The sequence below is a fragment of the Scleropages formosus genome, chromosome 11 (assembly GCF_900964775.1).
Source record: "Scleropages formosus chromosome 11, fSclFor1.1, whole genome shotgun sequence".
Lineage (NCBI taxonomy): Eukaryota > Metazoa > Chordata > Actinopteri > Osteoglossiformes > Osteoglossidae > Scleropages > Scleropages formosus.
In genome coordinates, this window is record NC_041816.1 from 24,179,006 (window position 1) to 24,203,591 (window position 24,586).

The 24,586-nt window shown below is 44.2% G+C and overlaps 1 protein-coding gene across 3 annotated transcripts in view; it reads right to left on the reverse strand.

The window, feature by feature from the left end:
* Positions 1 to 24,586, reverse strand: part of myrf (myelin regulatory factor) — a 56,495-nt gene that overhangs the window by 13,717 nt on the left and 18,192 nt on the right. For 2 of the 3 annotated variants that reach the window (XM_029256518.1, XM_029256516.1), the window contains exons 2-12: positions 11,488 to 11,578; positions 11,070 to 11,399; positions 9,340 to 9,401; positions 7,239 to 7,458; positions 5,931 to 6,031; positions 5,266 to 5,380; positions 3,545 to 3,740; positions 3,364 to 3,440; positions 2,510 to 2,620; positions 1,702 to 1,801; positions 123 to 323 (exon numbers count right to left, since the gene is read on the reverse strand). In XM_029256518.1, the coding sequence (XP_029112351.1) occupies positions 123 to 323; positions 1,702 to 1,801; positions 2,510 to 2,620; positions 3,364 to 3,440; positions 3,545 to 3,740; positions 5,266 to 5,380; positions 5,931 to 6,031; positions 7,239 to 7,458; positions 9,340 to 9,401; positions 11,070 to 11,399; positions 11,488 to 11,578 (1,604 nt within the window). The remainder of the gene's footprint in view (positions 1 to 122; positions 324 to 1,701; positions 1,802 to 2,509; positions 2,621 to 3,363; positions 3,441 to 3,544; positions 3,741 to 5,265; positions 5,381 to 5,930; positions 6,032 to 7,238; positions 7,459 to 9,339; positions 9,402 to 11,069; positions 11,400 to 11,487; positions 11,579 to 24,586) is intronic. The other variant, XM_029256517.1, reaches the window with a different exon arrangement.

Consider the following 24,586-nt stretch of genomic DNA (forward strand, 5'->3'; position numbering starts at 1 on the left):
CTGCTTTTGAATGTTTTCTGATCAATGGCTTGTCCCTTTTATAATATATGAGACCTTCAGTGCTCCAGTTGTCCTGCACTCTTACTAACCATTTCGTCTCAACACTCTCTCAAACTCCTCACCTCCTCGACGTTCTCCTTGGCACGGATATCAGAGGGATGTACCAGAGACCCCATGACCTTGAGGTTGCCGTGGACGACGAGCGCTTCATCCGGGCGGTCGGTGTTTATACCCACTCGGCCGTGGTGGTACACAGAGTCCGGCAGCTGACCCCTCTGCCACAGCACGTCGCTGTCACTTTCAAACTGCCCCGGGTTTGACGCCTGGGGCAAGAAGGAGAGGGGGTGGGGGGTACAGACAGGCACGGTTCAGAGTTCTGATACCAACAGCTACACGAATGCAGCTAAAAGCATTGAGAAGGAGTCAGAAGCACATGGGCAAAGTAGGACAGTTTTCATTTTACAGCATATGTGTCAAACTCAAGGCCCGCGGGCCACATCCGGCCCAGCGTGTAATTATATCCGGCCCGCGAGATCATTTTATATATTATTGTTATTAATGGCCCGGCGATATGAAGCGCTGGTAACACAATAAACTACAGATCCCATAATGCAGCGCTTCAGCTGCCTTGCCGAACATTTCCCGCGTTAATCAAGTCTAGCTTATGATGCTGCAAGTTATTGCGAAGCTAGCCCTCACGATGCCGAAGAGAAAAGTTGATTCTGAAAACAGAGCCTTTAAAAACCGATGGAAGGCTGAGTATATATTTACTATATATTTTTATGGAGAGCAAAATCTTTTGGGATATTTAAAATTTAAGTTTATTTTTTATATAAAATGACATAAGAGTAAAGAAATTCGAATGTTTGTTCTTTTAACGTTTACTTTATTTCTAACTTGTATAATTTAAACAGGATATATTTTTATGGAGAGCAAAATATTATAAGTTATTTAAGGTTTGAGTTGATTTATTCCGGAATAATATTCCTGTCTGTTTTTATTCATATTTATTTTCAAAAAAGTTAAGTTTTAAAAGTTTTAAAAGTTTAGTTTTAGTGTGTTCAATAAATGTTTATCCTGTTCGGCCCGCGACCTAAAGTGTGCTTTGGATTTTGGCCCCCTGTGCAATTGAGTTTGACACCCCTGTTTTACAGTTACCATTCAAGATGTGAGACTTGCCCAAAGCAACTTCCAGTGAACTCTACGTAGTGTTATCAGCCCGCACACCTTATTCACCAAGGTGACTTACACTGTTAGATACACTACTTAAGTTTGTCACTCATCCGTACATCAGTGGAACACACACACTCTCTCTCTGTCACTCACACACTATGGGTGAACCTGAACAGCATGTCTTTGGAGTGTGGGAGGAAACCAGAGCACTCAGAGGAAACCCACACAGACACAGGGAGAACATGCAAACTCCACACAGACTGAGTGGGGATCAAACCCATGTCCTCTTGCAGCAGGCAGGCCTTGTGAAACAGCAGCGCTACTCGCTGTGCCACCATTCCACCCCTTGTTTTTTTTTTTTAACTGTCTTTATTTTAGTAACTAGACTGCTTCAGAGTCACAAAGACAGGCAAACACAGTGACACAAACACACACAGAAAAGAAGACAGACACTCTGAGGACACGGACACACATATTGAGACAGGCAGTCATGGTATGAGACAGATAGACAGACACGGTCAGACTGACAGAGGTTACCCTGACGATGATCCTCTCGGACACCTGTGCCGCCACAGTGTAGCTCTGATTCTGGGACTGAGCCTGGAGGGCCACAACCAGCATGAAGTACCTACACACATACACATAAATTATTAATCTGGCTCCAAATGTGCTATTTAAAAATGTTATAGTGAACCATGAAATCAGTACCTACTGATTTCACACACACACTCTCTCTGTCACTCACACACTATGAGGGGACCTGAACAGCATGTCTTTGGAGTGTGGGAGGAAACCAGAGCACCCAAAGACTTACATTGCTAGATACACTACTTACACTGGGTTACTCATCCATACATCAGTGGAACACACACACTCTCTCTGTCACTCACACACTATGAGGGAATCTGAACACCATGTCTTTGGACTGTGGGAGGAAACCAGAGCACCCGGAGGAAACCCATGCAGACACGGGGAGAACATGCAACCTCCAGACACACTGAGTGGGGATCGAACCCACATCCTCTCGGACCACCCAGGTGCAGTGAGACAGCAGCGCCACTCACTGTGCCAACATGCTACCCAAATATGTGTGCTCACACAAATATATGTGGTATTATTGATCTGTTTCATCTTATTGTAACATCCCATACTGCTTATATGACAAACAGTTGATATGCATTTTTTAGTTTTAATGCTATTCACTGAATCCACTGTAACCATTAATTTTTACAAGGTATTTTCACCATGTCATACTGTGTATGTGTGTGTGAAAATCATTGCATGCGCATGTGTGTGAGTGTGCGAGTCACTGTGTGAAGCCCACATGTGTTCGTACCTCTGATCTGGATTCGGCTTGCCTTTTTTCCTCATGTTGTTGGCCGTGGTCTCGCTGAAATGCAGTCGCCCTACTGTCACCTTAGTGACTTGCTCTGGGGGCAGAGTCACCCTGAAAAACAGACAGATGTACCTTCCAGTCCGCTCTACAAATTGCTCCGGAGAGCACACAGCTCCCGCACATCCGTAATAGAACTGTAATTCCGGACAGAATGTATTTATAACAGAAAAAAACATGAGTCCTTTACCTGACTTCCCATTATTAATATTAATTTTCTTATAATTTTATCCACAGACTTACTTGCTTAAGATATTTTAAAATGACTTATTCATACAACTGGACACATAGAGAAACAGCTGCCCACACAGGGACATTAAGTGTTACGTTGCCTACAATTATTTACTCATTTATAGAGCTGGGCAACTTTTTACTGGAGCGATTTTAGGAGAGTATTTTGCTCAAAGGCACTCCAGCTGGAGGTGGGATTCAAACCTGTGACCTTTAGGTCAAAAGACAGCAGCCCAGGCCATTATATTACCAGCTGTACCATGTAAGAAGAGCGCCTACAATCTCATCTGCTCATTCCCTCCCTTCCTATGGTCACAGCCTAGTCACTCCTCTCCTCCATCCCTACCTCCCTATGATTCCGATCTAGTTCCCCATCCCCTTCACCCCACCTCCCTGAGATCCCAGTCTATTTGCGCATTCCCTCCACCTCAACCGCCATATGATCCATAAGATCAGGGCCTACCTGTCCTTCCTTGACACCCCAACCTCCATATAACGGTCTATTGCTACATTCCCTGTACCTTCCCTCCAAGAAGAAGGCCTGCTCAAAGTCCAAGGCAACTTACAGTACTGGTTTGAAGGGCCTCTTGCTGCGGTCAGACTGAGACTGCTCCACATTGATAGTCTGGTTCATGGCTTCAAGCTGCGGGAGAACAAGTTTGCCACATGGTTTCTTTCAGTTATGACTGTGTCTAAGAGGAAACCAGCGTATCTGACGGCCAGCATGTCTGTATATCGGACAGCTACCTTCACCCCGTTGAGTTTGAGGTAGAAGCAATCTATGGGCTGTAGTCCTTCGCTGGTTTTGACGTACTTCGGATCTCCCAACATGCCGATGTACACTGTGACCTGGAAATGGTTCTTCTTCTGGCACACAAATGCATCGTCTGGGACTGAGAAGTTAAAGCCCTTGTCAGCATCCACTCGGTAGGTAGGCATGAGCCTATAATGAAAGAATAAAGAAGTAAAAGGGTGTAACACCAATTGACGGAGAGATGAGTAAAGTCAATGACGTCATGGTGCTTCTGTTGTTCAACACCGGTGGAAACAAGTCAATGCTTTTCTGCATGTCATTTCCCGTGGGTCAGAGTTTCTTTTAATTTACACCCTTTGAACGACCATCTGTGGCTCAAAGAGCATAAAGAAAACCTTTCACGGTAGTTCTGAAGACCTGCCTCCATTCGGCTGTTCGCTCTTATCTCTCTTGCTCAGAGGAAGGAACGCAAAGTTTTTCCAGCGTTGCAAAACTGATGCACAGGAATACGGGCTAATAAATCTGCTGTCCACCGCTCCCTCTCAACCGAAAGTACACTCCTGGTCTCCTACGCATGGCTCACCTCTCAGGAATTCAGGGGCCTCCTCCACCCCTCTCCCCTCTCTTCGTTGCACCCCTAGCTGTATCTGCCCCTACTAGAGGTCTCGCTCCTTCTGGCTCTTTCATCCCCAGACTCTTTCAGAAGCTCTTAGTTTGTGACCTATAAATTGCCCCAGTTTGCCAAAGTTTCTTGTATAATTATGCACTGATTTTTTTTTTTGCACAATTTTGTTTGTTCACTTTTCAACATTTTAAATAGAATTTTCAAAGTCTGAGTATCGCTCCAATAACAGAGCTCCAGTTTGCACGAAAACTAAAATATGGGACTCCCTTTTATGTGAGCTGTCAAGTAGAAATATTTAAATGTGGAAAAAAAAATGTTTTTACAATAAATCCAAGAACAGATAAAGTTATAATGACTTTTAGCTTAAAGTTGTTCCATGAACTGATATCTTGACCGCACTGTTGACTTGACTACTTATTGAGTAGTAAACCACCTGTTGTTAAAACACATTTGACCACAACTCTGCAATCCAACAATAAAATGAATGAAACGACCGAGTTACTAATCAGTGAACTACAGATATAACTTCTATATCAACCAGCTGATTGCCATTTTGTGCAAACATACCAAACACAGTTACATTTGAACTGTGTCTCAAGGTTTACAACTGAATAATGAATAAATTCCAAAGATGGACAGAAGTCATGCATTTGGCTAAATCACCTGCACTGGGAATCGAGTTTTTATACCACCGTTACCAAGCTGTCCACCATCCATCATCTACCATCGAAAACCATTAGCACCCATGACTCTAAACCGTTTACCATCCAGCATCCAAAACCATCACCACCCACCATCCAAAAACATCCAACATACACCATTCACTATCAGAAGAACCTTTTTTTTTTTTAATTCCGAGCCCAGCTGGCACAAGTGTTACTTTGTTCAAATAATTCATTCATTTACTTTGATGTTAAAGTCTGAACACAGAAAAACCCCCACACAGTATGTGTGAGACTGAAGCAGTTCCCTTATAAAGAGCTACTGATGTCTTATAAGTAACAGTCCTTCGGAGTGCAAAATAACTATAAACAAGTCATATATACACCGTTGCAAGTGTAGGAATGGTGCCAGCAGAAACACACTCACAGCTCCTTGTAGTTTGCATCATACAGTGGAGTCCATTTGTTCTGCTGGTGGGGCTGCCACTTGATACACTGGTAGTTGGGATCCAGGTAGGAGTTCTCCGCATCTTGGATCAAACCTACGCAGTAAAGTAGTAAATCAAATGTTTCATACTTTGGGTTAGGGTAAAGCCAAACCCCAACTTGAACCAAAACCCCTTAATGGTCCCTGCATATTCCTTAACTGTAAATGGTAAGTATATTATTTATGTCTGATTTGTGTCTCACGGCACCTGGTTGGTGCGAGAGGATATGGGCTTGATCCCCACTCAGTTTGTGGGGAGTTGGCGGGTTCTTCCTGGGTTTTGTCCAGGTGCTCTGGTTTCCTCCCACAGTCCAAGGACATGCTGCTCAGGTTCACCCATAGTGTATGAGTGACAGAGAGAGTGTGTGTGTTCCACTGATGTACGGATGAGTGACATACTGTAAGTAGTGTATCTAGCAATGTAAGTCACCTTGGTGAATAAGGTGTGTGGGCTCATAACGCTACATAGAGCTCATTGGAAGTCTCTTTGGATAAACATGTCTGCTAAATGAACATCTCCTTTACACCTCCTACTGTTTCTAGACATGGTCCGTTTTTGTGGTTTAAATAAAACAAAGTAATTTTCTGTCACATGTTTGTAGTACCTGGCTCTTGTTTGATAATTCCAGAAAGGATCTGAGAGTTGAGGGTGTTGGGAGGAGAGTCTGAATGCTTCCTCTTCTTGGCTTGGTGACCTGGAATGGCACTGTGGAGCAGACATACAGACAAACAGAAACATGAGGGAAAATACATAACGTTTTCAATTAATTTTCATATAAAACAGGCTGTTCATTGTCTCTTCCCTCCATCCAGCTCCCTGTGTATCCAAGCATAACCAGGAATTTATACATCTCCTGGACAATCATATTTAATATGTGCTGCCATCTACAGCAGCTATAATCTCTGCTGTTGTATCCATCAAATACAAATGTCTGTGTCCATAAAGTAGACACTCTGTCTTTTTTTAGTCCAGCTCTCCTTTCCTCACCTTAGTCAATTACTCCCCTTACATGACTGCTCAGTCTTATTCTACCTGTCTTTCCTATTTTTGTTTGTGTATGATTCCCATTTCCCAAATCCCTTCTAAGGCTTGTTCTAATTAGACATACAGATGTAATCAATGCTACAAACACAAATACGGACGGACACACACACACACACACACAGTAGCTGAAACCACTTGTCCCGAGTGGGGTTGCGGCAAGCCGGAGCCAAACCCGGCAACACAGGGCGGAGGGGACACACCAAGGAAGGGACGCCAGTCCATCACAAGGTACCCCAAGCAGGACTCGAACCCCAGACCCACCAGAGAGCAGGATCCGTCCGAGCTCGCTGCACCAATATGCCCCGCCCGCTACAAACGTAATTAAGTAATTTGATTACATGAACCAACAATGGTACTGTGGTAAACCTAATGAAATTTCATCAAAAATACACGATTGGACAGTTTTTTGACATTTTTTTGAATGCTCAGCAACCCTTCGTTCAATTCACTAATGACAGTTGCATGTAAATGTGGTAGAAATAAAATTAAAGTACGTCATGAAGACTGAGAAGTGTAAAAGTTTGAATCTGTCTACTTTTTAACGAAAAAAGTTGTGTTTGTTGAAATTATTGTGTCTATAACTTGGGAGTACCAGCTTTTATTCTACCTGTACTGGTCAACCTCTTATTTTGCCCAATATCCCAGTCTCACTTATTCTGCTAATCCAATCTAACTCTACGCAGCACTATTTTTTAATTCTACTCACCTTACCAACATGTCTTAGTCTACCTATCCCGGCCACTTCCACGTTATTCCCTTTTATTGACTTCATAAGCTCATAACTCCATTCAGAGTGTGACTCCAGTCCTTCCTTGTTACCCTTCGCTGATATGGTACCCATTCTCCACACACAAGCGCACACACTCACTCCTGTCCTTGCGGAAGCTGCAGTAGCTGATGGAGCATCTGACTCTGCTGGATGTCCGCACTACCACACATGACCGGACCGATGGGGTACTGCGATATCATCGGCTCCTGCTTCAGGTACATGTCCCGCTGCAAGCCAGAGTAGTGCGGCTGGGGAGGGGGCAGCGGGGGCGAGATGTGACACATGTTCTCTGGAGTCATAGTCCTGAGCAGGTGGGTGTCTGCCAGAAACAGAGAGAGGAAGGACACACACTGTTTTTGTGACAGCTTGAAAACACCAGTAGCGTATAGGGTTTCCGATACTTGTTTCCTCCTAAGGATGTATCATCGAGGATAATTTTATTCTTGTTGCATAACAACTGTGAATGCAGCGGAGTATTTACTGACATTTTTTCTGTTACTTTTGCCTGATTTAAAAATCCAATTTAGCACAGTTTTGTGGTGACGGGCAAAAATATTGCCCATCCTGGCTCACTGAGAACGTACTAAGGATGAATAACGCGGTCCATCACAGCACACGAAAACTGGGCTATGAATATTCCATTGTTATTAGTAATGCTTCTGTATACCGAGGCGGTATAGCTACCAGTGCAAAGTAATATTTGAAATTTAAATATCGTTACATTGGAATTTGGAATTGGGTGTTAGTCACTCATGATTCATGAAACACAGCAGCTGGGTGGCTGACTTGGCTTGTTAAAAACAAAAAAAAGAAAAAAAAAAAAAAAACTTGCATGAAAAGCAAGTGGACCCTAGATGTCCCCAGTCATCGCAGAGCGTTTCTCCCAGAGAGTTCCTCACAATCCTCCTTTCATCCCTCTCTATCCATTTCTCATTATTTGTCGCCACTATTTACTCATGCTTCCCCTCTCTCCACTAATGGTACCTTCCATTGTTTCCCTCTGGAGCTCAGCCAATCAGATTAAACGTTTCCACACCTTTCTCCCCCAGTGGAAAAACACCTCACGTTAAAAATTAAATACACCCAAAAGTGTCCAAGTGTCGAGTCCAAACGTAGCGAGTACTGATCTACCAAACATGCGAACCTCAAGCGACTAAAACATTTATAGATGATCTACAGAAGACAACACGTTTAGACATGATGGACGACTTCATCGGATCGACTAAGTCCCTTCACAGCTACTAACTTAAGACTTCTACATCACCGGTTAACATTTCACATTGTGTCTGCGTTTTTCACCTGTCAAGTTCAATATGACAAACGTTTAAGCCGAGTCGTGATTATGTCTGCGGTTTTTCCGCCGAGCTAGACTGTAGGGACCCTGGACGTACAGCGGCGGAGACCTCTTGCGCCTCTCTTCGGGACGTACTGACCTGGCTTACTCATTAATCGGCCACGTGACGGTCCACTTTGGTTTGAGCACTTGAGCAATGCGAAAGGGGACCGAGAGGCCAAGACCTCCCACCGAGCCAAGAAGAGACTTCTCCTACCTGGACTTGAGTGTTGCATTGGACTCTCCCAGTCTTACTGTAGGGTGGCCATGTCATATTCCTCTCCCGTCCCTCTCTCTCGTCCGCGCTCTTCTGCGTCTAGTGCCCTTCTCTCTGTTTCCTGTCTTCCCGTCCTTGCTATGTCTCTATCGCTCCGTCTACATCAGCAGGCGTCTGTTCCGATGTCCCACCAGCCTGCTGTCTGGATGCTCTATGATTTCCACGCAAACGTTTTGCGCTTTACCTTCCCTCCGGTCTCTGCTCCTCGCTCGCCAGCTTGTAGAACCGAAGGTTCCTTAAGTGTTTCTGAAACATTTTCGTTCTTGGTTCGTGCGCAGCAGGTTATCGAACAATTAGTCTTCCTCCTACCCTGCCTTTTCTTCTCTCCACGCCGGCTCCCTAGCTTCTTACGCCCTGACACTTTTCTGCTTATTCCGGATTATTCCGTCCTTCTCGTGAGAACGGTGTCTTGGCAAAGTCTGTGTTTGCATTCTAAACTTAGATTGCACACCTCAGTTCCCTCTCTGTGAGTCCTTCTGCCTCTCCACAAAGGAGACCGCCCCGCCCGAACGGTTTGAAGGACAGGTGCCCCATGGAACTTCTTTAGTGGAACAACTCGGCAGAGACGCGCATGAGCAAAAGGACCTTACCGTTCACTTGCTGAGGGGAGTACGGCTCTGAGCTGGAGTCTGGGGGCGATTCTGGTAACGTCCTGGATAAAACAGATGAGAAATGCAATTCAGAAAATACATTACCAGGTCTTGTGAACATCCAACACATTTCTGTCACTGTGGACGTACACCTTTGAGTATGTTTATGAATGTGCACCTGGACATTTGTCATGTCTGTTCCAGCACCTATAATTGTGTACGTGCTCATGCTCAGTTCATATAAATTTAGAAACAATTTAACTTTTTGGGTGTTTCATACACACACACACACATTTTCAGAACCGCTTGGCCCATACGGGGTCACGGAGCCTACCCGGGAACACAGGGGCATAAGGCCGGAGGGAGAGGGAACACACCCAGGACGGGACACCAGTCCGTCGCAAGGCACCCCAAGCGGGACTTGAACCCCAGACCCACCAGACAGCAGGACTGTGGTCCAACCCACTGCACCACTGCGCCACCACACCCCCCTTGGGTGTGTCATCTTAGCTATATTCACCTTCCCTCTTTTTTGTTTCTCTCCCAGTCTCCCTCCTTTATCGCTTGAATTTATCATATAAATATGATCTATTTATGTAGATAAGGTTAAGCAAGCAAAGCTTGGGACATACATGCATTTGTGTGTTTTCAAATATACAACACTAATGTGCTTGCCACCAGTTGATTTTTTTGAGCCTGAACACAGATGTAGAGTAGCTGTACTAAACTGAAAGAGTAGGGGGTACAATCCTGGATGAATCCAAGCAATATATGTTTGAGTAGAAAAACTCAACTGAATACGTTTCAAAGATATGCAAAGAACATCAATGAAATGTGCACCATGCAGTGATGTCAAGGAGAAGGGTAACTGCTCAACCAAGAGAAAATGATGTTCACATCTCTTATGTAGCTGATGCTTTTCTCCAACATGACTTACAAAGTTAAGATGCTTGGATTGTTTTACCCATTTATACACCTAGGTAATGTTAACAGTATCGATTCAGGGTAAGTACTTAAAGGATAAGCTCAAGGATACTACAGCAGGAGGTAAGATTTGAACTCGGGTCCTTCAAATGGAAGGTGGTACTATTCTACCGACCAACCCATGTGGTTCATTTTGGAATCTGTGACACAACTCACTTAAATTGCCAGTTTTTAGCCTTAGTAGTTTATGGGTTTCAGGCTGTAAATGTCAAAAGTTTCGGCCGGTCCAGTCTTCTCAGGTAATTGTCATTTTCCTTCAGAATTCTTCTCCCAGTTCAGCCATTAGGCACAAACACACATATCAAACACACACATTGGCTAAAGCCACTTGTTCCCAGGAGGGGGGTCGCGGCAAACTGGAGCCTAACCCAGCAAGACAGGGAGCAAGACTGGAGGGGGGGGGACACCCAGAACGGGACGCCAGCCCATCACAGGGCATCCCAAATAGGACTCGAACCCCAGACTCGCCAGAGAGCAGGAGTCGGCCAAACCCACTCCACCCCCACACACCCTTGCACACATTGTATTAACACCATTATCGGTCCAGACTGGATTATGATCTCACTTGCAGTCCAGTCATGGCTCTCGCTGCACCATCACTCTAAACATGGTTGAAATGTCATTAGAAGATGAGATTGTCCATAAGTACGGTTGCACAGAACAGTCCAGATATTGTTTCAACTTCACGACCAGTACAGCCCAAGTCAACACTCTAGACAACAGAACACATGCCACGTCAGTCGTACCCGGAGGCGTAGTGGCCCCTGTGCTCAGACTTGACGTGGGACTGTTGAAGCTGCTGCTGTTGCTGATGATGCTGCTGCTGCTGCTGATGATGCTGCTGCTGCTGCTGCTGCTGTTGCTGCTGCTGCCCTAGGTAGGGGTAGCTGTGCCGGTGCACACTCAACGGCGGAGCTGAGGGGTAAGAAGTCTGGCAGAGGGGGGGCAAGGGTGGGGGAGCTCCCTGGCGTAGGGGGGTGGGGGGGCTCACGCCACACACCACCCCCCCAGCCGAGGCCCCTGCCTGCGGGGAGGAGAAGCTGGGGCCCGGGCCTCCTTGAACCTCAGAGAAGCATCTGGAGGTCACACAGAAGACAAGTAAACAAACACATGCTTGTAGTACAGGTAGGATTCGTCGTTATGTCTCCATCGGGCAGCACTCACATGTCAGAGCTGTCGTCCTCCTTGCTGATGTACTCCTCTAAGATACTCGTGTCTATGTTAGCTGGCTCCAAAGAGCTGTTGATATCATGACCTAAGAAAAGGAGGTGGAGAGTGAGAAGGAAATATTACACACACACAGAACTGCTTGTCCCATAGGGGGTCGCGGGCAACCGGAGCCTACCCGGCAACAGAGGGCATAAGGCCGGAGGAGACACACCCAGGATGGGACACCAGTCTGTCGCAAGGCCCCCCGAGCGGGACGCAAACCCCAGACCCACTGGAGAGCAGGACCTGGTCCAACCCACTGCGCCACCGCAGAAATATTACAAATTGCTAAATTTATTACTGTTAAGAAAGATGTTTCACCCACGTACACCCCGAGATACGATCGTTCAGGTTACGAGAATTCGACTTTACGAGGAATTTCATTTGAGAGCCCAATTTCAATTTAGAAAGAAGTTCTTTGTTTTTTATGAAAACTGAACTGGGATTTCCCGTGTCCATTGTGTCCAACTGTGTCTATTTTAATCTGATTCGGTGATATTTTAGTGCAAATGGGTACCTATTTTCAGGCTCAATAACGCGTAAAAATTTCTCATCATTGAAGTGAATGGCAATTATATCTTCTAGTTACAAGAATTTGCCTCATGAAGGGCTTTTCAAGAAAAAATTACATTTGTAAGGCAAGGAAACACTGTATATAGGAGGTCAAATGAAATGTTCAGAACAAAATAATTAATCTTTAGACACTGGCCCTGCAGAAAGTGGTTTCAACACAGTATCTTATGGCAACAACTAATGCACATATAGCAAGGCAAATCACTCCCCTTGTGGCCATTGTGTTGCTAAAATAAAATCTTTGAATTTTACAATTAAAACGGGTGGCACAGCGAGTAGCGCTGCTGTCTCACAGCACTTGAGTGGTGCGAGAGGGCATAGGTTGGATACCCGCTCAGTCTGTGTGGAGGTTGCATGTTCTCCCTGTGTCCGTGTGGGTTTCTTCTGGGTGCTCTGGTTTCCTCCCACAGTCTAGAGACATGCTGTTTGCGTTCCCCCATAGTGTGTGAGTGACAGAGAGAGTGTGTTTCACTGATGTATGGATGAGTGACCCATTGTATGTAGTGTATCTAGCAATGTAAGTCTTCGGGTGCTCTGGTTTCCTCCCACACTCCAAAGACATGCTGTTCAGGTCCCCTCATAGGGTGTGAGTGATGGAGAGAGAGTGTGTGTGTGTTCCACTGATGTATGGATGAGTGACCCATTGTAAGTAGTGTATCTAGCAGTGTAAGTCACTGCGGTAAATAAGGTGTGTGGATTGATAACACTACACAGAGTTCATTGGAAGTCGCTTTGGAGAAAAGCATCTGCTGAGTAAGAAAAAGTACAACACATTTATTAAGTCAAACTTATCAAGCGTAAGATACACACACAGGACCTTAATATACTGGCAACGCCAAAGGTTTCACTGTAAGTTACTGTTAATTGACCTTCCGGTTCCGTACATTGTTCTGGTGTGGAAGGCTGAACCTAAACCGGACATCAGTGCTGGAGGCTGAAGACAGACAGGAGGCCAAACGCGGAGACAAGACGAAAGGCCGCGGCCAGCGAAGAAAGCCGAAGACCGACCGCGCGGCCGGCGAGAGACTGAACTCAGAATGTACCGCGGCAAAAGCAGCTGAATCAGTCCAGTTTCCTACGCTAGCAGACACACGTTGGACATCCCAACAGGAAACAAAAATACAATAGGGGGAGAGACAGAGGACAGAGTGTGCGGGGACGAGAGGCGGGGGCCGAGGGCAGTGACAGTGAAAGCACTTTTGTGCCACAACAGTGAGCACAAACGCATTCGAAACATAATGGAGTCATAGAAACAAAATGCATCACACAAGCACAACTATGTGAGACTCAGAACAATCCGTCTCTTTTTCCCCTCCCAGCCCCGCATCTCTACGAAACGGAAAAACACGCCACTGCTCCACTTTAACTTACTCGGTACACCTTTACCTTTGCCCAACACGGGTATCTCGGGGAGCTCAGTGCTTATGGCAGTTTCCAAACCCTGGTCCAGGTTTACGACGTAACTTGGCATTTCTCGACTTTTCTTTCTTGGGAGACTGTTGAAGATCAACGTGAACGTGTTTCTTCTAGTTACTGATATTTGTGCCCCTTAAAATGCGCCGTGTCTCAAAAATGTCCTGAAACCGCATATTGTAGCTGTAATGGCACCAGGAGTGTTGGGGAATTGTGAAAAATTACAAAAAAATAAGCCTACAAAAATTTAATTTTCCAACAGACTACAGAAAAAAAAATATCTTCTCGGTCCTAAACCTCATATTAAATTATTTTGGTACGTATTACAAAAAAAAAAAAAAATGCTGCTTTTAGCGTTCACAGCTGAGCTCCCCATCTCTCTCACATTCAGTTATTTATTTGACACTTTTCTCCAAAGCAACTTCCAGTGAACTCTATGTAGTGTTATCAGCCCACACACCTTATTCACCACGGTGACTTACACTGCTAGATACACTACTTACACTGGGTCACTCATCCATACATCAGTGGAACACACACACTCTCTCCGTCACTCACACACTATGGGGGGACCTGAACAGCATGTCTTTGGACTGTGGGAGGAAACCAGAGCACCCACAGGAAACTCACACAGGCATGAAGAGAACATGCAGACTCCACACAAACTGAGTGGGGCTCAAACCCATGCCCTCTCACACCACCCAGGAACTGTAAGAGAGCAGCACTCCTCACTGCACCACCATGCTGCCCACATTTTTTCAGTCTGTTTTGCAGTTACCAGGACATTTAAACTCCAAAACACCCACTCCACATCCTGGGGGCCCTATTACAGTATCAGTTGTTACCTTCCTTCCACTATCTTTTCACAGCTGTGGATAAACCCTAACCTTGTTATTTCTTGTGTTTAGCTGACACTTTCCTCCAAAGCAACTTACAGTGTTAGGCTGCTTACAATTATTTACCCATTTATACAGCTGGGTAAGTTTACTGGAGTAATTAGGGTAAGTACCTTCCTCAAGGGTACTACAGCAGGAGCTGGGAATTGAAGCTGTGATCACTGGGTCTGAAAGCAATGGCTCTAACCACTATGCTACCAGCTTCGATGTGCATAGGAAATAAATTCAATTCACATTTATTCATTTAGCTGATGCTTTTCTCTAAATATTTTAACCCTTGTTATACAAGCAACTTATTAGCACTTTTTTTGCCATCCACCCTGGATTAAAGACTTTGCGCTTGGTTTTCTGGATATTTTGGTCCAGAAGCGACCAACTCTTTGGTGAAAGGTCATTGTCCTTACGAACAGATTGAGCTACTACTCAGAAAGATGAGCGGTCCCATCAGAGCTGTGGATGCTGGGAACGGACCGCTCACTTTGCGGTTCCTGGAAAACACTGCACTCTGTACATCCTTGTTTCTAACTACTGAAGCACATTGCGAGAAACAAATTTTCCGATGACAGAGTCTTAAGTCCCGTTTTCACGCTTACTTTTTAACACAGTACAGCATATTGTCGTTTGATAAACCATGGTCAGGGTTCTTTTACTGCAATTTCCTCTCCACTTGAACAGATTGTGGAAAAATAACAGGGATGGCTGGTACCATAGTGGTTGGAGCTGCTGCTTTTGGACCTAAAGGTCGCAGTTGTGAATCTCATCTCCGGCTGTAGTGCCATTGACCAAGGAACTGACTCCTAAAAATTGCCCCAGTTAAAAAAAAAAAAAAAAAAAAAAATTACCCAGCTGTATAAATGTGTAAACAGATTAAAATTGTAAGTCACTTAGAAAAGCATCAGCTAAATGAAAAAAATGTGAACAAGCTGTTAAAAATGAGTCTTGTGCTACTGTAATTATGTATCAGTGAGAATTGCCATGAAATTTTTAACCACACACACACACACACACACACACACACACACACCCACCCCACAAGCGCCACTGAGCGTAGCACCTTATAATAATAAAGGCAATAAGAAAGATAGCACCTAACTCACAAATAAATATAATGCCACTGGCACTGTTATTAAACGCATGTAATATTGCTTCATGAAATGCTGTCGTGCACAATATTGCATGCTCTTTCGTTGCATTCAAAACACTTTATTAACTCCAAATATTGTTCTTTGGTAATATCTTTTCTTTTACAACTGCGACCCACGCTTTTAAGAGCAGAACACTTTTTTCGTGATGAATCATGTTAAATGACTTTGTGTCCAGTGCAATTCTTTGCCTAATGTTTGTTAAATCCAAATAGCGCCACCAAAATTTGTGCTATGCCAGACATCTTATTTTTAAAGTTTAAGCATAACTTTACTTTTCCATCTATACATACAAACAGAAAAAACTAAAAATAAAAAAAATAATATTCCAGAAAAACATTACAAAATAACTTATTAAATGTCAGTAGAGTAGTAGTTAGAGCCATTCCCTTTGGACCCAAAGGGCACAGGTTCAGATCTCACCTCTGGCTGTAGTACATTTGAGCAAAGTACTAACCCTAAATGGCTCTATTAAAAATTACCCAGCTGTAAAAAATTGCTTAAAATTGTAAGTCACCTTAGTGAAAAGTGTCAGCTAAATAACTGCCCACATTTAACAAGGGCTTTAAAAGTCACCTCTTCCGGACTCACTTGGCCCACGATCTCTTAAGTTCATGCAAGGTGTAAATGTTCATGCACCATAACTTTAAGATCATGTCCGGATAAACCTTTACGCAGCTACTCCCGTAATGTAATGTAAATGTTTATACGTATCTCCCAAAAAAAAAGAAAAATTACTAGGAAGGTGATCAGGAATCATGGATATTGGGATAAAGTTTTATGCAGCTACTCGCGTGATGAACGTTGGTTCATATGGTGGAAAGAAACTAAATAACTGCACTTAAGAATCACACGTCTGCATCTAAGTCTCTCTTTCACCTAATGTAACGAACGCATTGTATTTCCTGATACGGACGTCGCTTTGGAGAAAAGCGTCTGCTAAATGAATACATGTAAATGTAAATTAATAAATGTAAAAGAGTTAACGAAGTCTGACCCAGTTAATAACCTAAATCTGTGATACAGTCAGTCCCCAGGATACAACCTGAGACAGAAGACTTATGTGTACCGCCAAGGCAGAGATGTATGCAATTTAAAAAAGCAGCTCAGCTCGATGTTTAATTAAACGCATAAAACTGCGAATAACAATAAACCAAAGTTCTCATCTCAGCAAAAAAGTAGAATAATATAAGCCGTATAACTATACTTCATATGTTGTATATATTGTAGTTATTATTACAGATTGTTTAGTTGACATCTTTGTCCAAGGTGGCACAGACTGTCATGTTAAGCTTGTACGCTGAGCTACTTACACTCATTTACTCATCAGTACAAAAGTACCATGCTGCATTATGGTAGAGTTCTGTGCAAGAGCCACAAATCAATGGGCTCGTCAGTCGACCTAATCTCATACACACACTAAATCAACAAACGTTCCCCGGTCAATCAGAGGCACATATTTTTGGACTGTGGGAGAAAACCAGAGTACCCAGAAAAAAACCCACACGCAAACCCCCCACAGGCAGCGCTAGTCCAGTAGTGGCTAGGGCTGTCACCCGGCGATATGAATGTGCCAGGTTTGAATCCCCATCCTGCTGCACTACCCATAGATGAACATGCTTAGTGTCAAATGAAAAAGTAAGAACACCCTGTTGTATAAGAAAGTAAATCACTGTAAAGTTAATTAACTTTATGAGTTGCCGTGGTCAAAGGCGTCAGCTAACTAAAAGATTAGATGTTTATTGCTTTTGGAGATAAACTATGATGATGAGCTAATTCCCAACATATGAAACTGTGTAGCCAAAAATATTAATGAAAAATTTTCATTGGTATGTGACTGACTGTGTGTGGCTACCCTGTGATGGACCGGCATCCCGTCCAGGGTGTGTACGCCCTCTTATGCCTTATGGTCAATAATTCTGTGACAGACTTTGGATAACCGCGACTCTAATAAGCGGGTGGCAAGGTGGCACCGCAAGCAGTGCTGCTGTCTCAAAGCACCTGGGCGGTGTGGTGTGAGAGGACATGGGTTTGATCCCTGCTCATTCTGTGTGGAGTTTGCATGTGCTCTGGTTTCCTCCCACAGTCCAAAGACATGCTGTTCAGGTTCCCCCATAGTGTGTGTGTGTGTGTGTGTTTTTTCCACTGATGTATGGATGAGTGACCCAGTATAAGGAGTGTATCTAGCAGTGTAAGTCACTGCGGTGAAGAAGGTGTGTGGGCTGATAACACTACACAGAGTTCACTGGAAGTGATTTTGGAGAAAAGCATCTGCTAAATAAATAAATGTAATGAGAACCTGCTGCACAGTATATAAATTCTTTTATACACACCTTCTGTGATGAAAGTAAAGTGTAATAAGAGGCCAGAGACTCTTGGCTACCAACAAATTCAGTGACAGAAGTCAGATCACTGAACCTCAGAAGATGGGAATGTTGTGATGTGTGTGTGTTTTGGAGGAGGAATGCTCAACGTATGCCTGTGAAGGTCTGTTCCTCCAGGAGGGTGTGCGGCATGTTAACAGAGTTACAGACAACAAAAGCTCCCAGTTCAAAGGCTAATATTTTCAGACAAAAATGGCACGCATGGATTTTTATCTTTTTCTAACAATTTAGGTTAAACATAATTGCGACTGCAAATAAAAAAATGTCCTTTACAGTAAACAAGTTACAAATAAAATGAAAGGTATACATGAGTGTGTGTATATTTGTGGCATGTCTCTGTTTATGTATCCGTCTGGGTTTCTATGTGTCATCTAACCCAGTATGGACAGTGATGGCGAATTATGTTCACCTCTCAGGACGGCTTAGCTTTGTATATCTGTGTGTGTGTGTGTGTGTATGAGATCTGGAACAGTATAGTTTCCTGTGCTTCTACGCAGAGGCTGTAATCCCCCAATTCTTCTCAATCCACTCTGCGACATTCCTTCCCATTTTGCCCGTTTCTCATGAAAAGCTCCCAAAATCCCAACCATATGACCCACCCCCACCATAATCTCCACCGACAACCAAACCCAGAGCACCTCCCGCACCATCTACGCACGCACAAAACCGGCGCGTGCCCAAGCCCTACGCAGTCGATGCCGATCGGGAATTCACAAACCCTCCCATCGGTAGAATCCACGCGCAGACGGAAGACATCTGCACCCGCTCTGCGTGCGAGCGCAACTCTTAGAAGTGCGTATAGCGTGTGTTCGCGGCCCGTAGGTGTGTCGCGGCAAGGAGAAGCAGGACTGCAGCTGTATGAATAATGGAGTGACAGAGAAAAAACTGAGAGCTCCGGTGAGGGCAGGATTGTGGGAAACGGTAAAGCAGGTGGGTGCGCGGGTGGGTACCCCCTTCCCGTGTCCCCCGCACCTCCCTTTCTGATAGATTAAGCTCCTATCCAGTGAGGAATGCCAAGAATCCATGTGTTTGTGTTGGAAAAAACTCTCCCTCCCATCCGAACTCCGCCTCTTCGCCTTCTCTGTCTCTTTGACGATCTCAGGAACCTTCGAATTCTCTCCTCGCTTGGCTGCTCCAGAGTTCAGGCAGACCAAAGTCGCAAACGTGTCTACTTTGTGTCCCGTTCAATCCGCCGTTTTCGCATCTCTGACGAACGGCCAACGCTCTCGGCGTAAGAAACCCTTGCAGTCGCCAGGGTTTTTCCCATTCGACTTTCGGAGAACGTAACGTGGCCATTAAGGTGGCCCTACCGATGGCCCCTTCATCCTCTTCTTCATGTATCTTTGGCCCAGTAATGGCTACGCCTGATGTTTCTACGGACCTCGTTTGCTCTGGTACGTTTCTCACCTGCACTTCCCTGTGGATGCTACCACACCACCGCCAGCAGGAGGCACTGCAACTAGTACGGGTCTCCTGCTTTGATGTGCCGCCATCTTTCAGAGTAAATACAACAATCTCACAGCGCCTGGGGGGAGCGAGAGGACGTGGGTTTGATCCCCACTCGGACTGTGTGGAGTTTGCATATTCTCCCCATGTCTGTGTGGGTTTGCTCTGGTTTCTTTGCACAGTCTAAAGATGTGCTGGTCAGGTTCACCGATAGTGTTTGAGTGACAGAGAGTGTGTGTGTGTGTGTGTGTTCCACTGATGTATGAATGAGTGACCCAGTGTAAGTAGTGTATCTAGCAATGTAAGTCTTTGGGTGCTCTGGTTTCCTCCCACAGTCCAAAGACATGTTGTTCAGTTCACCCATAGTGTGTGAGTGACAGAGAGAGAGAGAGAGAGAGAGAGAGTGTGTGTGAGTGTGTGTCTGTGTGTGTTCCACTGATGTATGGATGAGTGACCCAGTGTAAGTATGTATCTAGCAGTGTAAGTCTTTGGGTGCTCTGGTTTCCTCCCACACTCCAAAGACATGTTGTTCAGTTCACCCATAGTGTGTGAGTGACAGAGAGAGAGAGAGAGAGAGAGAGAGTGTGTGTGAGTGTGTGTCTGTGTGTGTTCCACTGATGTATGGATGAGTGACCCAGTGTAAGTATGTATCTAGCAGTGTAAGTCTTTGGGTGCTCTGGTTTCCTCCCACACTCCAAAGACATGTTGTTCAGTTCACCCATAGTGTGTGAGTGACAGAGAGAGAGTGCGTTTGACTGATGTATGGATGAGTGACCCAGTGTAAGTAGTGTATCTAGCAGTGTAAGTCACCGTGGTGAATAAGGTGTGTGGGCTGATAACACTACACAGAGTTCGTTGGAAGTCGCTTTGGAGAAAAGCATCTCATAAATAAGTAAATGTAAAAAATAAAGGGACAAACTGAGGTCTGTCAATCAAAGGACCCACATTTGAATCCTATGCCCTATAATACCAGGGGGCACAGTGGCACAGCAGGTTTCACCAGGACCTGCTCTGTGGTGGGTCTGGGGTGCCTTGCAGCAGACTGCCATCCCATCTGAGATGTGTCCTGGGTTGTAGACCTTGTGTGTGTACTGTAGTACTGTTGATCTGTATGCAAACCCTAAAAACTGCTCCAAAAAACTACCCTGATGTAAAAAGGGGTGGCATTGTAAGTTACTTTGGAGAAAATCTTCAATTAAACAAAACAATGAAATATAACACAAGGCAGATGATGGTGTAGTGGTTAGACCTGCTGCCTTCTGATCTGAAGGCTGTCTGTCTGAATCTTACCTAGCGCTGTACTACCCTTAAGCAAAGTATTTTCCCGAAATTGCTCCAGTAAAAATTACCTAGCTCCATAAATAGGTAAATAATTGTAAGTAGCTTAACATTATAAATTGCTTTGGAGGAAAACATCAGCGAACTAATAATGTCCATCCGAACCGCTCGCCCCATACGGGGAACAGGGAACCGGAGCCTAACCCGGCACACAGGGGGAGGGGACACACCCAGGACAGGACGCCAGTCTGTCGCAAGGCACCCCAAGCAGGACTTGAACCCCAGACCCCCCCAAGAGCAGGGGCCCAGACCAACCCACCGCACCACCGCGCCCCCTCAAACTAATAATGTGCCTGCAGTTTATTATGAGAAAGAGCCTCACACATTCTTTGGGGTGCTTTTTTCCTCTTTCCATATATATGTTCTTTATATTCAATTTTGTGGTGGTTACAGCTGTTGCCTGTGGAGCCAAAGATCACGGGTTCGAGCCTCACCTCTAGTTCCAGTACCCTTGAGCAAGGTACTTACCCTAAATTGCTCCAGTAAAATGACCCAGCAGTATAAATGGATAAACAATTATAACCTTAACATTGTAAGTCGCTTTGGAGAAAGGTGTCAGCTAAATTAATAAATGTAAATGTAAATTTATTTGTCATATTTGTTCAAATCCATTGAGCGTATGAATAATTGCCTGTGTGTCTGCGTAGAACCAGTTCCACATTAGACTCATATTCAACACTCAAACGGTCAACACCAATCACTGCGGACCAGTTCTGCCCGCCAAGGTAGCAAGGTAGTAATGCTACACCACGAAAGGGGTAAAAGCTGATTTTCGCAACTGGGCCTTTTGTTTATTTTACTTTTTCCTTCCCCTCCCACTTGACCACAGCTTATTTCAGAAGGAAGATAGCAAGTGCCTTGGAGCCGTCGTATGAGGGCATACGTTGCCATTGAGACACACACCACTTGGATTTAGAGCAGAGAGAAGGAGGGGGCCGGGGCTGGTTTCTCTTTAACAAGATCCAGATGTTCCCTTCACCCAAACTGGCAGCACACTTGGGATGGGCTACCAGGACTGATAAGAGAGGGAGAGAAATATGATAGGAGAACACTGATGAGAGCAGGAGGGAGAAGCTGAACGAAAGGAAGGATCGGAAATATAGGGAAATACTTTGACATTTGAGAGAAAAACACTTGCGTTACATTTACTCATTTAGCTGACATTTTTCTCCAAAGCAGGTTACAATGTTAACCTACTTACCATTATTTACCCATTTATACAGCTGGGTAATTTTACTGGAGCAATTTAGGGTAAGTACCTTGCTCAAGGGTACTGGAGCTGGTGATGGGATTTGAACTAGCAACTTTTGGGTTTGAACGGAGTAGCTCTGACCATTGCACTACCAGCTGTGGGATTCAGGATGGGAGGCGAAATATTGCTTGGGGCGAATGGTGAATATATTCACTGTCCTGCACCGGTGTGCCTATTGATGCACTGGTCTCGGCGACAGGGAACAACATGAGTTCACACCTTGAACTTCTGAATCTGAAGTAGGAATGCAAAACTGGCAAAAATAAGACAAATATCCTTCTTCTCTCTCTCTCTCTCTCTCTCTCTCTCTCTCTCTCTCTCTCTCTCTCTCTCTCTCTCTCTCTCTCTCTCAGTCCAGCTGTGCTGGTCAGCTAACAGGGACTTGATTGTCAGCACGAGTTGGACACAGACTGCCCTTATGAGAGACAGTGAAGAGTCAGTGTGCGGTGGGCGACCTTCTCAATGCCTGACTTGTCTTGTGTGTAACAAAGTAAAACAAACAAACACACACGCAGCTTGACAAACTGTAGGACGCACACCCAGGGCGGAATGTACATGTGTACTCAGCGTCCCAACGCAGAACAAACACACGAGAGGAACGCGCACGCGCTCATGTACTCATGAGGATTACTGAAGCCCGTCAGACTAAATTTGGATCAGTCCGATTTCACACGCGACAGCTTGTTTGGACAACGCAACCTGTTCAAAACTGATCTTGTTTTCAGGCCTTCAAACCGTGACATTATGGAAGTGTCTAATGAGGTTATTCGTGTGAACTCCAAAGAACTCGAGATACGTATTTAAGCGTGTTTACGTCTAGGTTACTAGTTATTAGTGTATCTAGCAGTGTAAGTCTTCGGGTGCTCTGGTTTCCTCCCACACTCCAAAGACATGCTGTTCAGGTTCAGGTTCACCCATAGTGTGTGAGTGACAGAGAGAGAGAGTGTGTGTGTTCCACTGATGTATGGATGAGTGACCCACTGTAAGTAGTGTATCTAGCAGTGTAAGTCACCGCGGTGAATAAGGTGTGTGGGCTGATAATGCTACATAGAGTTCATTGGAAGTCACTTTGGACAAAAGCGTCTGCTAAATAAATAAATGTAAATGTAACACGTTCTAAAGATCGTTCAAGATGATTCAAAGCACACCTTGTTCTCCGGCCTTTTGGCCTTCAGTTAGATTGTTGCAGGCGAGACCTTTCTTTTCCTCCGATGACATAGCACACCACCAAATCGCAATGAAGGTGCCTTAATAAAGCACATATGAAAAGGACTATAATCACAGAATTCAGTTATGTGACTTTCAATAAATTATGTGGCATCAACGAACGAGTAACAGACAATGAACGTTAAGTGAAGGAGAAAGGGAAGCAGATGAAGAGCGATCTATCACAGTTGTGTGTGTTCAGTTACAAATGAGATGTTGTCACACAGTAAATGTACAAATATAGAATACCCAGTTACTGTTCCACGAGCTGTAATCCAAATTTTAATAACTGTAGCAGCAGTAGTAGAAACAATAAGAGTAGTAAATAATAACAGTTGTAACTCAAAATTTTTATTACTGGTGTTGTCCTTGTTGGTACGGTTTATGCTGGTTTTTGTTGTTTCCAGTTGTTTTCTTCTTGTTATTCTTATTTGATATATTTAGTTCTGTTAAATGTTCCCGTTTCACCAGTTGGTTCATTTTACCATTACAAACTTGGGGAAAAAAAAAAAATCTGAATGTGGTCAAAATGAAAGCGGTGTAGTAATAAATTTCCTAAACTATGGTAATAAAACAAAACTCGTGTGAACTGCAGGGTCAATATTCATATAGTCACAATATTACATTGACAATAACTGAACGCGCAGTTACTGATGCAGCTCCTTCAGTTCGAACCGCCATGCATAAAAAGTGCAGATTTTTAAATTAATTTAATGAACAAATAAATAAATACATTTAAAAAGTAAACTTCTCAAAATTACCCTTTAACTTTTCAGCGTGGGGCGCAGCTGATACTTCACCTCATTTATTATGCACTTTTTGGTCATAAATTATTGTTTGCTGTAGTAAAATACATAATTAATAAATTATGTTTTTTTTTATATGTATTAATTAACGTGACGCCTTTCTCCAAAGCAACTTACTATTATTTACCCACCGGGGTAGTTTTACCACAGCATGAGGGTAACTACTTTTTTCAAGGGTGCAACAGCTGAAGGTGGGATTAGAACCCGTGACTTTTGAGCCCAAAGACAAGACCCTAACCACTGCGGTATCAGCTGCGCTGCTATTATTATTATTTTATTTTTTTTTTTTTTTTTATTATTATTGCTGCTCAGCTTTATTGCTGTTATTTCATTTTGACTTCAGTGACCATTACAGTTTACCATGCCGCTATGAGGTACTACAGTGAGGTACTACTGTAGTTAAAAGACACTACAGTCCAATAGTCGCACGTTGGCTGTTGAACTGTGGAGTCCACTTTCATATGTTCTCTGGAGGAACTTTTTCACACTATTGTACTAATTTAATGGTGGTAATTTAGTGGTAATGCAGACGAAATGGACACAATGAAGGTAGAAATAACAAAGCACGACTAATAATGACGCAGAGGGCTGTTATCAT